Raw genomic sequence first — 15699 nt, forward strand, 5'->3', positions numbered from 1 at the left:
ATAGCATGATGGGTCTCAGAAAAGACAATAGTTGTTGACTTCTTCACAGACAATTCAGTGAAGAAGTTGGCTCCTGGAACGATGCTCGGTTTGGTCCCTCACATCGTTTGGTTGCATAGTTCCCCACGGCGAGAGGAGGATTTTCATCACTTCTCCTCCTCTCAAATGTCAGGGAGCTGTCAGAAGCTGGGAGAAAATGGAGAATGGGCACTTTCTCCGCACAAACAGAAAATCCTTCTCCTAGAATAATGGGCAAAGATGAACTCATCATAAGCCCTCTAAAGCCTTAGTAATTTGGGCTAATCATTGTGAAGGACAGTGAGAATAATTGAACGGGCTAAATCACATTACATTCAGCTCAACAGTTGGAAGAGAGTTTGATGTTAACAGAGCACCAGACAAGGGGTTGAAAAACCAGGTTTTAATCCAAGCTTCGCCATCAACTTGCTGGATGACTTTGGGTGAAATTCTTCCTCTCTTGGTATCTATACTTCCTCACATACAAAATGTGGAGTTTTAAATGATCTCTGAAGACCCATCCACATCTCATAGTCTAGCATTTGAAATATTCATTAAATACCAACTCTGGGCAGGGTGGTATTCTGGGCCCTGCAGGGGAAGCAAAGGAATATGTATACTGGAGCCAGTCTACACCATCAGTTTTTGGTGAAGACCTGCCACTGTGTTCAGTTCAAGCAGAAACAGTTGTGCATCAGGCTAACAAATCATTGGCAAAAGGAATTGGCTTTATTGAAATAGAATGTTTGTAATTAGAACATTAATTGTTTAAATGTAAATGCTTGTTTATGAAGTGCTCAAAAGGACACTTCTCCTAAGTAGGTTGAGCAACCCTCTTGCAATTGTCCTTTGAAGTTGTTTAGCTTCTACTTTTTTTCCTAGATTATTCTTATAACTATTGAGGATTTATGCTCTGCCTCCTTCAGAAAGGACTTGAGACAGCTTAAAGCTGAAAACACACACAGACCATGACAATGAAAAATTTTAAAAGGATTAAAGAAAAGACAACACACAAAGCAATTATAAGTTGGCGGCGGGAGGCGGCGGGGGGCGCGGTTAGGCTTTCCAAATACCTGGAGAAGTTTGTTTCTGCCCTTGATCCCCAGGTTAGCTGCACTGTTTTTCTCTCAAAGCACAAGGGTACCCAGAATGAATAGGGAGTTCAGGGAGTCCAGTCAAGGACCTACTATGTGCATGGTGTCCTGAGAAGCTGGATTTCTTCCCTTAAGGACAAATAGGAAGACAGACCTGCAGACAACTTCTTAGGAGACAATGTGCTTAGTGTACATTTCTCAGGGATCTCCACATTAGTTTTTTTTTTTTTTTAACGACTTTTTTTGAGGGAGACTAAGAGAGAGAGAGAGCTAGTAGGGGAGGAGCAGAGGGAGAGAGACAGACTCCTTGCTGAGTGCAGAGCCCAATGCGGGGTTCAATCTTAGAATCCTGAGATAGAAAAAAAAAAAAACAAAAAAAAAAACCCTGAAATCGAGACGAGCTGAAACCAAGAGTCATACGCTTAACCAGCTGAGCCACCTAAGCACCCTCATCTCCACATTATTCTGATTGTGTACCTCCATCAAAAAGCATGTGGGCGTGTACCCCCTTATTATATGTGTATTTATTTGTATATAAGATATATATTTGAACTACGTATTAAGATCTCGTGTAGATCACGTGACATACACAGAAAAGAAATACAAATATTTGAGATAAAAACAAACATAAGGAATTCTGATATTTCCTTCCCTCATTCAAGTGGTGTGGCTTTATTTGGATGTAGTGCTTCTAAGTAGAACAATAGTTGTTTGAATGTTAATAAATGGATGAATGCTTATAAAGTGCTGAAAGAGAATGTCTTCTAAGTGTGTAAATCAACTCACTTGCAATTGCATTTATCCTTATAAGCTGTTTAGCAAATGTGGTCTTTTAAATAAATTCTTCTGGGCAGAGCAGCAATTTCAGATTTATTGCAAAGTTCTAAAAATGTAAAGAGTTACCATATATCCTTCACCCAGTTTCCCCCCAATGCTAACATCTAGCAAATGTCTTTTTTTCATAGATTGTTATTACTTTGAATACTCCCTGGGATATTTGCCCCTAAGGCCATTTTGGGGACTGCTAGCATTTTTCTATATTCTATTTTTTAAAGTAAACATGTAAGTAGAGTATAATATGCATACAGCAAAATGCAAATATCTTGAGTATACACACACACACACAGATACACACACACTCAGCAAAGAGTAGATCTCCAGGTAGCGTGCCCTCAGAGTACTCATGACAGCCAGCAGTGGCTATTCCCTGTGGCCCATAGTCACCCTGAGCAGACCCTGAAGGACAAGATTCCAGCTCTCTTGTTGACAGCAGAACCTTTAGAATCTAGGAAAAAATCCAGTGCAGAAGAGGCACTTAAGAAATACCTAGTGACTGACAAAATTTTCTCCAAGTATCTTAGAAAGTAGAGAGGAGACATATTCAAATGAAAACAAACAAACAAACAAACAAAAACACAAGGCTTTCTTCGTCTCAGAAAAAGGTGGAGATGAATGAAGATTTTGCCATTTATGTAAGATATGGCACCCTAGGTCCACCTTACTCCAGTGATGTTTTGGAGTTCTGTCTAAATGCATGCCCTGATCAGGTGCCAGCCTGGCCCACCTCTCAGCCTGGCTTAGGTACCATGTGGCCAGCATGTGTTTTTCCTGTTAAGGCTTAACTCACACAGGGAAGACTTTCCTGGCCCATACTGGTCTCTTCCTTTCCTGAACTCACTTAAAACTTTCCATCCATACTGACTCCCATAATTGCATTGTCTTCTATCTCCCCTACAGGATCTTGACTGTTTAGTGGGTGAGGCTGTGCTAAATTAATTAGTTTTGTATATGCAATCCTTGCATTGTCAACTAGATAATGAGCTCCTTGAGTATAGGCCAGTGCCTTCTCACTTCCTAGATCATGCAGATTTTACAGCATATCAAATTAAGGTGGTGGAATTCTCAACTGTCATGCATCTGCTATCCAGGAAGTGTGCCACACTGAGGCATCATTGCCTGGTCATTCAACAACCTTCAACAGGTATGCATTAAGTGCCTACTATCTGCAAGGCACTATTTATTGCCCTTAAATATGGTGTGTGTGTGTGTGTGTGTGTGTGTGTGTGTGTGTGTGTGTGTTAGATGGGGTGGATAGGGACCACCTTTCTGATAAGTCAAGCTGTGAGTAGAGACCTGGATGAAATGAGAAAATGCTCCATGAGGATTTCTGGAGAGCAGTCAAGATGGAAGGAATGGCTGGTGCAAATGTCCAGGGGTAAGAAAGCTCATGCTGAGCCATGAACACTTTCCTTCAATTTCCACATTTTAGAAGAGCTTCAGTTAGCTCCCTGGGACTTGAGAGGGCCCTACATCTCTTTGTACTTTGGAGTCCTTGCCAGTCCATTAGGTGAGTCAACTGGACCAGATTTCCAACCTAACATTTTCGTGACTTGATGGAAAAACTATTACGTGATGGAGAAAACATATTTTCTCTCCTACTAGCTAAGACTTTCTCTCACATACTTCATTTCTCCACCCCTTCCCACACATTATGAACATGCACAAACACATTTGCACACACTCCAGTTGTCTATTTATTTTGCAGTCACACTAAGCAACATACATGAGTGTGATCAATACAACTGTACTGTATGTTCAGAGTTATGCACTGACAGTTGCTCAGTGATCCAAGTTGAATAATGCTGCTGGCACTCTCCATCTGCTTGACAATATGTAGAGAGCTCCTAGGAGTGCTGAGGTTCCTAGACTAGAAGACTTCTAACATGGTCACTTCCCTTGGTGACCTTTCTTATGGACCCCTTTTTCCAAGGTCACATAGGTTCAGCTAAACAGAGACACCTGGGAAATTGGCTTTCACTACATTGTCCCCTCCCACTTCATTTGGGGAGCCATTAGATATCACTGGATTTTACAAATGCCACACTGAAGTTTGGATTACTCCATCCACAGGAATGGTTTCCTTTAATTTAGAACTCTCTGTTCATTTGTATTAAAAGGGAGCATGTGGCTTTGATTTCTTTACACTTAGATCATTAATGATAATTTAGCAGCTAGTTAGCAAACAAGAAGAAACTTCTACCCTCTGCCTTCAGGAACTTTTGGGAGCCTCTGCTTCCCACAGCAATAACTTGCCCTACTCTGACTCTGAGCTGGCCCACATCCCCTAACGGGTGTGGTTCTAATGGGACTGGGGAAACCCTGGCTAGCTGGGGTTTTGGGGGATGATGCCTTGGCATGAATGTCCTGGCTCTCTGGATCCACATTAGAGACTTGCCTCAGGACCAGAGTGAAAGGCAACTGAAGACTATTGCTGCTTCCTTATGATTCCTGGAAATGTTAGATGTCTATTATTTTTCATATCGTGGGGTGTAGTAAATTTTTCAGAATGGGGGAAGCTAATTTCTGTCCTCTTCTTATACAGCTCTGTTCAATCAGGATCATATTCTCAATCCCCCATGAGGAACAGGCAACTACACCAGCCTGCAGCCTACCCAATATTCTCTTCCATCTGACTTCTGACATCATTTATCTCTGTTGACTTTGGATCTCTTCCTCAACTGGATTTTCTCTTCAGGTAGTAGCTCTTACCCATTGTGGTGTCATAGATCCCTGGGCCATCTCTTTCCTGAAAATTGCCCACATATAGAATTCTATAGTTTCAGAGGGACTGAAGGCTTCCTCCATCTTACCTGTGGACTAAGGATACCAGACTAAGCACCCTTAAGAGGAGTGCTTTCTCTGTTTATAGATCCCCCTGGGCCACAGGTAGATGTGGTCCTTCTTCACTATCTTTCCATAGCTGATGCTATTCTTATGGACACTATAATAAATTACTACAAATATGGTGGCTTAAAACAACACAAATATGTTATCTTTCAGTTATGGGTTTATCAGTCTTAAAATGATAGTGTGAACAAGGCTGTGGTCCTTTTGGAGGCTCTAAGAGAAACTCTGTTTCCCGGCCTTTCCCAGCTTCTAGAAGCCACCTGCATTCCTTGGTCCACAGCCCTTCCCTCCATCTTTGAAGACAGCACATAGCATCTTCAATTCTGTCTCTGGCCTCTGCTTCCACTGTCAGATCTTTCTCTCAGACTCTCTTGCCTTTTGATGACATTGGGCTCACTGGGATAATCCAGGATAATCTCCCTATCTCAGGATCCTTCACTTAATCACATCTGCAAAATCCCTTTTATTATGCAAGGTAACAAATTCACAAGGATTAGGACGTGGACTTCTTGGGGGGCCATTATTCAATCCACCACACTGTTATTTAAGCCTCACCTCCTGGGAACTCTCTCCAGACCACTCAATATCCAGAATAGGAGAGGCTGGGCCACCTCTTCCTTTATCAAAGCCCTATTTTCTCTCCAAGGTATTATTACTTCTTTTCCTGGTGAATGACCTCCCTTGCAAGCATCCTTGGACTGGGCCAATAACTGAGTGGGATTCTAATGATGCACCTTCTGACTCTTAGTTTCAGGGTACATTTATCACCATCCAGCAATATGGTATTAGTACTGGCATTGGTGGTTAAGATTCAACTATGTTATCGGAATAACTCTTTGATATTGATATGGATGATCAAATGTATTGGCAGATTGCATTAAATCTTCCTCAGGATGGAATATTGATAGAAAGTGATTGGCCTGAGGAAGAACTGGACTTTGCTAACTATTATGCTATGTAGTTCTGTACAAGTTTATTATAAGGTACAAATAGTGGTAAAATAAACAGTCAAATTAGTACACATGCAGTGAGTTCTGTGAGTCCCCCTAGTGAACCAATGGTAGTCTTGGAGACCCCAGAAGTTTCAATTTGTGTCAAAAGTGAGAGTGGTCTTAGGGACTCCCTAACTGTAGGTACACTCTAACTCTCCCCTCAGAAACCTACCTATTCTTTTTTTTTTTAAACATTTTATTTAATTCTTCATGAGAGACAGAGAGAGAGACCGAGACATAGGCAGAGGAAGAAGCAGGCTCCCTGAGGGGAACCTAATGTGGAACTCGATCCCAGGACCCTCAGGATCACAACCTGAGCCAAAGGCAGACACTCAACCACTGAACCATCTAGGTACCCCCCCTACCTATTCATAATGCCACTGTTCAGGCCCTTCTCTCAGCCAGGGCTGAATTGATGCTTGGCAGATTACCTCCTATTCTAGGCCAGCTACTAAAATTTAGCAAAGGCTGTGGTGACTTCAACCCAAAGGAGAAGTTGAGGGTAGGGCTATTTGGCTATGTTTGGCCATGGAAGCAGCAGCATACTGGGGCTTTAGATGACAAGCAGATACTTGCCAATTTCACCCAAGGCAGGCTATGTTTAGGCACACAGCCTATAGGATGAAATAGTATCCAGTTTCTTTGTTTTGTTTGATTAAGTTTTAGAACACATTTGCACATTGAATAGGGCAAACTGACTAGCTCAGATTCTTATGGACAATGCTAAACATGTCCCAACAACAAATATGGTAGCAATGATTATCAAAGAGGACTCACAATGTGTTGGCCATTGCACAGAGTTCCTCACTTGATCCATGCAACAATCTCGCTAATGTACATTACCCAGCCTTCTTTCGTGGAGGAGAACTGAGGCAGAAGAAGCTTTAGTAACTTGCCCAAAGGCTGACTCCAGTGTTGGCACCCATAGTCACTGTGCCTCTTGTCTTTCTTGCATTGTGCTACCCTGTCGATTGTTTCCTTTGGAGAGATTACAGTTAACTAGAGCAGAAAGAGGCACCCAGGAGTCAATAAGGTACTCAATCTGCCTGCATTAAAATGTGGGAAACAATATCTATTGATTGACATGAGGAAGCACAGCCCATGCCCTGAAAAGGAAGGAGGTCACAATGGAATGGGGACACTGGGAAAAGAACAGGTCTCTTGAAAATTTGTTTTATGTCAGGTTCTTGACATAGATGATTTTGTTTCATCTTTGCAGTCCTAGGAGGGATTATTAACTCATTTTACAGATGAAGTAACATTAACTTTAGGTTATAAACCCCTGCTCTAATCAAAGACTATCCTATAGCCTGAATTGTGTCCCCCAAGACCCATATGCTGAAGACGTAATACCTTCAGATACCTCAGATACTTCAATACCTCAGATAGGACTGTATTTGGGGACTGAGTCTTAAAGAGATAACTAAGACTAAATGAGGTCCTGACAGTGGGCTCTGATTCAATATGATTCGTGTTCTTCTAAGAAGAGGACATTTAGATACAAACACAAAAAAAGGGAAGACACAGGAGAAAGGTTGCCATCCACAAGCCAAGGGGATAGACCTCAGAAGAAATGGCTGTGGACAATTTGATAACTCAAATTTCCTGTGAGGGAACAGTTTCTGTTGTTTAAACCAGCCAGCCTGTGCTGCTTTGTTGTGGCAGCCTTTGCAAACTCAGACAAGGTATAATGGAGATCCATCACCAGGTATGACTAATTCTGAAGCTCTGGTTGGCCCTTTCTCTGTCCCATGGAAAGGATCAGCCATCGACATGGGAGGCAACCAGGCAGGAGCTACATGAGTGATGTGCACAGTGATTAAATGGGATGGCAGGGAAGGTGAGAAGGGTGAGGGTCAGGAAAGGCTTCCCATATGAGGTGAGGATTGAGTCGGGAAGAGAAGTTTGGGAAAGATGCAGATGGGCAGAGGGAAAGGAAGAGGGCATTCCAGGCCACAGGACTGCTGATTTTACTGGATCCTGGAGCCGCCATCCCTGCTGTCTGGATGGACCTTTGGCCAGCTAAGCACACATGTGGACACAGAGCTGAGGAATGTTGGCCCTGATTGAGTATAAGGAGATGATCTGTAAATCAGGAGTCTCTTTTATGGACAACTCCTTCCTCTGAAACCCCAGAAGATGACCAAGAACAAAAAAGCCAGCAGCTTCTCATATTTATTAAGAAGAAGAGAGTACAAGAAGAAGGAACCAAGAGGTACTGGCAGAAAAAGGACCGTTAACCCTAGAACTCTGGGCCTTGGAAAAACAAAGCTGATAACAAGCCAGTCACAAGGTTGAATGCAGAGCATGGGAACAAGTTAGGGGAGGGGTCCCGAGTCTGACACACAATGTATCAAATATAATAAGTCCTGTGAGGCCAATCAAATCCCCTGTCACCCCAACCCCACACTATGCCAAATAGCAAAAGCAGATGTTTTGCAAACTGGTAACAACCCAGAAGTCTTTCCTTGTGATTGGCAAGAGATGCAGGGAGACTGCCGGGAGGGGTGGAGAGACAGGCTTTTGGGAAAGGTCCCAATATTAGTGCACCGGCAACCTTACCCTGAGCTCCTCCAACAACAGAAAAAGAGGGATTCAATTTGGCTTGGGCAAGGAGAGAAGATCTATTGTAACATGGAAGAAATTCAAGCACGATAGGAGAACAAAGCGACATTTCAAATCGCTGTGATTTATCTGGCCCCATAGCCCGACCCATTTCTTTCAAATACCAAGCTGACAGGGCCAATTGCAATACTTCATGGTAGGGTGGGGGTGGGGGCCAGAAGGCCCCTGTTATGCTTTTGGAAATTCAGTCTCTCCACACTTCATCCTGAGCCTTTGGCCTTCCTCTTTCTGGCAGGGGAACACCCCCACCCCCACAGCTTCCAGCACATTCCTGGTGGGAGCAATCACCAGAGAAGTAGCACAAGCTCTCCAAAGTAGCCATGGCATTGTCTTCAGCCTAAAGGCAGCATCCACATAGCGGCCCACATCCATCCCATCCTGTGGCTTTGCAGGGAGATGCTGACATTTGTGCACTGTTCAAGGCTGGACCAGTAGAAGAGTCTAGGGCTTTGCAAGGGCCCAATGGAGTCAAGTGGTTTGGGTGTAGGCTTCAGGCAATTCATTGGTCCTCTTTGCTTTCCTTTCTTGACTTCTCCAATAAGAGGACATTATATGTGTTCTATGCTTTTTATTTTTGGTATGACATGCAAAAAAAACTCTACATATTTAATGTTAGGACTTGATGAGTTTGGAGATAAGTATACATTCTTAAAATCATCATAACAATCTATGACATAAACAATTCCATCACCTCTCAAAGTTTTCCTGTACCTTTATTATTGTTGTTGTTGTTATTATTTTGTGATAAGACCACTTCACATAAGATTTATCTTCTTAGCAAAATTTTAAGCATATAGTATAACCATTATTAACTATTGGCATAATGCAGAAGATCTGCAGGATTTACTCATCTTGCATAACTAAAACTTTGTATCTTTTGTTTACTCCTCCCTGTCTCTTTCTCTCTCAGCCCATGGTAACTACTGTTTTGTTATCTGCTTCCATGAGATTACTATTTTAGATTCCTCATATAAATGGTATCATATAGTATTTGTCCTTCTGTATCTGGCTTATTATACTTAGCGTAATATCTTCCAAGTTCATCCATGCTATTGCAAATGGCAAGATTTCCTTTTTTTTAAAGGCTGAATAACATTCCCTTGTGAGTACATAACATATTTTCTTTCTTCACTCGTTAGTCAATGGGCATTTAAGTTACTTCCGTGCCTTGGTTACTTATTGTGAATGTTACTGCAATAAACTGTGGATCCTACTTTAATTCTTCTGAATATATAACCCAGAAGTGGGATCCCTGGATTGTATGGTATTTCTATTTTTAATTTTTTGAGGAATCTCAATACTGCCCTCCATAATGGCTGGAACAATTTACCTTCCCACCTATTGCACACCAGAGTTTTCTATCCATATCCTTGCCAACACTTTTTTTTATTATAGTCATCCTAGGGGTGCCTGGGTGGCTCAGTCAGTTAAGTGTCTGCCTTTGGCTCAGATCAAGATCTCAGGGTCCTCAAATCAAGCCCTTGAGTAAGACTTCCTGCTCAGTAGGGAGTCTGCTTTTTCACTCTCTCTCTCTTTCTCCTCTGCCCCTCTGCACCACTTGCTCTCTTTCTCTTTCTCAAATAAATAAATAAAATCTTTTTTTAAATTAATAAAAATAGTGATCCTAACAGATGTGAGGTGACATCCCACTGTGGTTTTGATTTGCATTTTCCTGATGATGAATGATGTTGAGTACCTTTTCATATATCTGTCAGTCATTTGCATGCCTTTTTTTTGAGAAATGTCGATTTGGTTTCTTTGTAGTGTTCTGTGAACTTTATACAATTGCTCCTTCCTTCCTTTATTCTACCTATATATCCTGTGGTGGACACTGGGGTACAGCAAGGAGCACCATAACATCCTTGCTTACATAAGCTTGTCTTTGGAGGGGTGGGCAGTGGGGAGACAAACGATGAGTGAACAAATGTATCACCTGGTTATGATGAGGACAGAGTAAGTTGAAACTCTGGAGGGTCTCTGAGCAGATTTTCAGTATAACTGTGCCTGTGGATAGCGGTGTCCTGTTGTTATTGGAGAACAGTTGGATGAGGAAACTTTTTGACTCCTGGTGGGCAGAAATGAACTTGATTGAACATTCTCTTCTAAAGGCAAGCCAGAACAGGCATGAATAAGATAATTCTGGCGGTTTTGTTAAGGAATCTATTGCGGGGCTGTTTTATTGAAACAAATCCAGGAGTATAAAAGGTGTTTCAGCTTCAATGGCATTATCACCATGCATGTTCCAGTCATATTCTCATGCAAGTCTATCATCCTAGTTCTTGCACTGAAATCTGGGCTCAAATCTCTTATTGATTGGAAGAGAACTGACATTTTTTAGTTGTTTTCCAAGCTAATACAAAATGATAATCAAGGCCTTATATAATTTCACCTAATCTTCACCTCAGCTGCATGAGATAGATGTTGGTATATAGCTTTATAGATGAATGATATTCAATAATCTGTCCAAACTTAGTCAGTTACTAAGTGGTAAAAGTTGATATTTGAATACTAAATCCTTTGGCTCTTGTCTTAACAAAATGCTTATTAATTTGAGGTAATGAAATTGAAAATTGAACAGTGGTCCAAGGAAAACACATTTTTCATCTACCATGATTTCTGGATGGCTGGTGTCTATTTTGCCATAACTGAAACCATTTTATTTATTGCCTATTGATTTCTGGCTTTCCATGTTGCAGCTGCCAGAAAGTTGTCTGAAAGTCTCTTAGAAAGATCTCAAGACAGAGTGCTGTTGTTCTGTTCAAGCATCACATTAATTATAACAACAATCTCTACTGGCCAGTGTTGACCTGAGGGTCACCAAAATAAGAGCTGGTGAGTTCTCAGAGGGAAAACATCAGACAAATCTAATTTCTTTCCTGAGGATTGAATTTGTGAAACACATAGGAATTTATATTCATGGGCATTATTGTAGATGAGATGCATCTAAATATTAGAAATTGTTGACAATATCTCTTAGAATCATACCTGCACATTTAGGTTCTTTCATGGTCAATGGAAATTTTTACCTTAGGGATGCCTCTGTAGCTCAGTTGAGCATCTGCCTTTGGCTCAGGCCATGATCCTGGGGTCCTAGAATCAAGTGCTGCATCAGGCTCACTGCAGGGATCCCGATACAGGACTCTATCCTGAGACTCCAGGATTGTGCCCTGGGCCAAAGGTAGGCACTAAGCCACTGAGCCACCCAGGCATCCCCAAAAATAAAATCTTAAAAAAAAAAAAAAAGAAAGAAAGAAAGAAAGAAAGAAAGAAAGAAAGAAAGAAAGAAAGAAAGAGACATTTTCACCTTAAAGTTAAATGCCTTCCTCTCATTCTGGTATCTTAACTCCCTCTTTCCTATCATTGCCAAATTTCTTAAAATATTTTTAATATTCATTTTATCAAATTTTCAGTGTTTTTCTTGAAATCTATTACAGTTAGATCTTTGCCTCATAACTTAGTCTTTAAGGTTCTCAATGGACAAAGTGAGATTCATTCCTTTTACCTCCCTGGAGGTCAGTATTTGACATTAGTGATGCACCCACACTTCCTAAAACTTTTTCTTTGCTCCCAAAGACATAACTATTATTTGTGTCACTTGGATGGCTACAAGTAGTCCTCTCTTTGCATGGCTCCAATATATATAAGTTTCTGTTTCCATAGTTTAGTTAAATAACACCAGCCCCAAAAAGATGGCTCAAGCTTTGGTTATCACGATCTGTGAATTATGAATGATTGTGTAAACTTCACAGTTAGCTCTTAAGTCCAAAAATACAGATATGTATCATGATTAGAAATGCACATCATATATTTTAAAGTCTGCCATCATGGTGTATCTATTATTCACTTTATGCACAGACAGCAAAACATGTAGTTGTGTCACCTCCTTGTCTCCCAGTGATAAACCTACATGGTATTTTACAAAATAGATAATCAAAAGCAGAAATTGCCAGCAAAGATAAAAGTGAAGCAAAAAAAAGCCCCTCTAAAATATGACAATACTTGAGTAAAACATGAATGAAATGTAAGTGGACAAAATAGCTGACGGGAGGCATGTTCCACTGCTGCTTATAGGGAAACCTAGGCATGTGGCCCGAGGAACTTAGTGAAGACAAACTTACTGACATAAATGAGGAAAATGGTTGTCACAAAAAATAAGATGATGTCCGGGAGAAGTGATGCTAGCAAGGAACTTCACACTGAAGGAACTTTCAGAGATATTTCACAGTATTGAAAGCACCAAGGATAAAGTGTTAGCAGCTGACCCAAACTTAGAAGGGAGTATGAAAACTGGCCAAAGCTTAGAAAAAAAAAAAAAGACTACCTCTATATCAAGTTATATAAGTAGAAGAAGGCAATCTCTTGATAAGCTCTTTTTTTTCCTGTCAGGTAAGATACTTTAATTCCCTTCAAATGTTTTAAGTTACGATTTTTTTTTTGCAGTTTTATACCTTTATTTGACAATCAGTGATTAGTTCTCATCCACATTAACAGTCTATAGATTTTTGAAAGCGGTGACAGGTAAGTAGGTAACCAGCGTGTAGAGCTTGTTTGGTGAATCTTCATCCTCCTTACGTTTTCTGGATAACTGCACATGGATACGGTATGGAACGTTCCTTATTCCTTTGGCCCAGACAGCTTTGTTGAGCCTGGTGTCAATGTGCACATCTGGAGTTCCCATCTCCTTCATGGCAAATTTCCGAATCTCTTTGAGTGCCCGAGGGGCACGCTTCTTGAAACCCACTCCATGGATACGTTTGTGAATGTTGATGGTGTATTCTCTGGTCACTACCTCACTGATGGCAGAATGGCCCTTCTTCTCACCACCCTTCTTTGCGGGAGCCATTCTGCCGGGCCCTAGTTGGGTAAGTTACAATATATTAAATAAATGCGAGTTTTCCTATATTCTCATTTCTTATATGTTTATAGCCTACAATAAGTGTTTCTAATAGTTTCACGAAAAAATTTTTAAAAGTCACAGAACAATTGTAATTGATTTCCTAGATTGTTAGTATTTGTGTGAATGCAGCTTGCCCAGTCTTTTTTATAGTCCTTTACTATCACACAAAGCAAGAACTGCCAGTATGAGGTACCTCCAAGTTAATACAACTATACTTTTACACACTACCTTAACCTCAAACCATCCTCATCTCTTGCATTCTTGAGTTCAGTTATAATGAATAGGGTACAGGGGGTAGCCAGTAAATGTACTTTCCTTTTCTATTTACCCTATTTTCTAAGGCATCATAGACTCCTCTATTGCACACCCTTGCTTCTAATTAACCCTAAATTCTGTCCAGTATGTGTCCTAAACTTGGCTTGAATTTGACCCAATTTCCATTCCCACAGTTTAGCTTCAGTTTAAGTTCTTATAGTCACTCTCCTGTGACCACCTCCTGATTGTTCTTCCATCTACCAGTCTATTTTATCTACCCATACACTTCTCTCACAAATGCCAGAACCATTGATCTAAAAAAATAGTCCAGTTACACAAACCGTCCAGTTTGCAAAACACTACTGTTGATTGTCTTCTGTCTTTGATGAGCCTAACTTTTCAGTATTTCTCAAATAAATCCTGCCTCTTTATACCTCCATGCCTTTCCTCATGATGTTTCCTCCTTCTGGGAGGTCTTCTCCTTTTCTGGGCTGACTCCATTTATACATACTTTAAGATCCATTACAAGTGTTTCCCATCTGAGCAAAAGTCTTTTCAGTGTTACCAAGTTACTTAGTTACTGCTTTGTCTGCAGTTCTACAATGCTTTATTTATAATTCTATGATGTACCAGTCATGGAGTAACATTTATTTGTTTATTTGTATACCCACATTTCCTGATAGACTCTAACTCTTCAGGGTGAAAACCTTGTCTCATTCCATGCTGCAGTGCAAGAAAAGCACAAAAGCAATAATAACACCAGTGTCAATATCATATACTCCTTATAATATACATATTTCCATTAAATGTATTTCTACCAAACTACTAATCAATGATGTACAATCTCTATTTGATAGGTTTAGCTAAAGTGTGCCAGCACATATAGGAAGGTATTGTTTGAAACCCAAAAGTTGAAGTAGCTTCTTTTAGACACCAGTAACTCCAATACATGCATTTAAGTCTTAGATGTTTCTACAAAACAAATAGTTCAGTTTTCAGGACGCACATTGAAATTTAAACACACCTTTCATGCATCAGGCCCTTGGTGGGTAATCCCATCCCTTTGCCAGTGACCTCCCCTTTCAGAAGATTCCTCTCTGGGAGCCCCTCTATGAACAAGGTCTGACCAGCGGCTCCTGCCTGGGAGTGTCCTGGGACATGTTTATGTGGTACAAGCAAAGGAAAAGCAGAGAAACACATTCCTGTCTGTTGCTCAGAATATAAATCTGTCACAGGAGCCTTCCAAAGACAGTTTGGCCAAGGAGTAATGAAGTGAGGGAATCTGTAGGTGACCAGGGATGACACAGTAAACTCCAAATAATTCAATATGATTAGGGAATTAGCAAGGACCTAGGCGAGCTGGTGAGAAGAGATGCGTAAATTTCCCCTGGCGTAAATGAGCGGGAACTCAGCCTATCCAGGAAAGGGAGGCGACTGTTCTCTAAAGCTGGCTCAGATTTTAAAAGCTCTACATCTTTAAACAAATCCAAAGGATTAGCCTTTGAAGATGAAGTCAGTATTGACAAAGAAGAGGTGGGTCGACAGAACCACAAAAGGTTCTGTCTGCAGACTGGCTGGGAACACGGGCGTGGCTGCTGCCCCAGAGGCTGGTGCAGGGAGGTGGGTCAGCGCAGCAGAAGCTGGGATTCTCTACGTGGCTGCAGTTCCGTTTTTAACACTGTGCGGGGAATCCGGGAATCCCTGACCACCTCGGACACACCAACCTTTCTTTGAACTATAGGCTTTGTTTCCTCCCCACCCCACCTCCAGACCAAATCTCCAAAAATATTATTCATCGTATTCATAATGTTAATAACAATGCTTCAAAAACATATTTTAGTTTTCATTGTGCTTTTATGCATATTTATCTCATTTGTGTCTCTTAATAACCCAGTAGATAGGAAGATAGATTAGACACTGACCTTTTAAAAATTGCTTAGTTCCTCCTTAGATTTTTCTCTATCTGCAAAATATCATATGTTCATTTAACAAACTTGAGAAAATATAGGTGTGGATTAAGAAAAAAATTTCAATCACCTGTAACCCCTTCATAAAGCTACATGTCCTTTTAATTTCATATACCACTTTATATTATACATACTATTTCATAGCTTGTGACATATTTTTCAAT

The 15699-nt window shown here is 40.8% G+C and overlaps 1 protein-coding gene across 1 annotated transcript; it reads right to left on the minus strand.

The window, feature by feature from the left end:
• Positions 1 to 12854: 12854 nt before the first annotated feature.
• Positions 12855 to 13265, minus strand: LOC140612101 (large ribosomal subunit protein eL31-like). Its single transcript, XM_072789260.1, has one exon. The coding sequence runs from the start codon at positions 13257 to 13259 to the stop codon at positions 12909 to 12911; it is 351 nt and encodes a 116-aa protein (XP_072645361.1). The 5' UTR covers positions 13260 to 13265; the 3' UTR covers positions 12855 to 12908.
• Between the last annotated feature and the right edge of the window lie 2434 nt (positions 13266 to 15699).

The sequence above is a fragment of the Canis lupus genome, chromosome 20 (genome assembly GCF_048164855.1).
Source record: "Canis lupus baileyi chromosome 20, mCanLup2.hap1, whole genome shotgun sequence".
Classification (NCBI taxonomy): Eukaryota; Metazoa; Chordata; class Mammalia; order Carnivora; family Canidae; genus Canis; species Canis lupus.

Bases quoted from the DNA above. Each gene is read 5' to 3' on its own strand.
- LOC140612101 (XM_072789260.1), bottom strand. From the start codon at position 13,259: ATGGCTCCCGCAAAGAAGGGTGGTGAGAAGAAGGGCCATTCTGCCATC.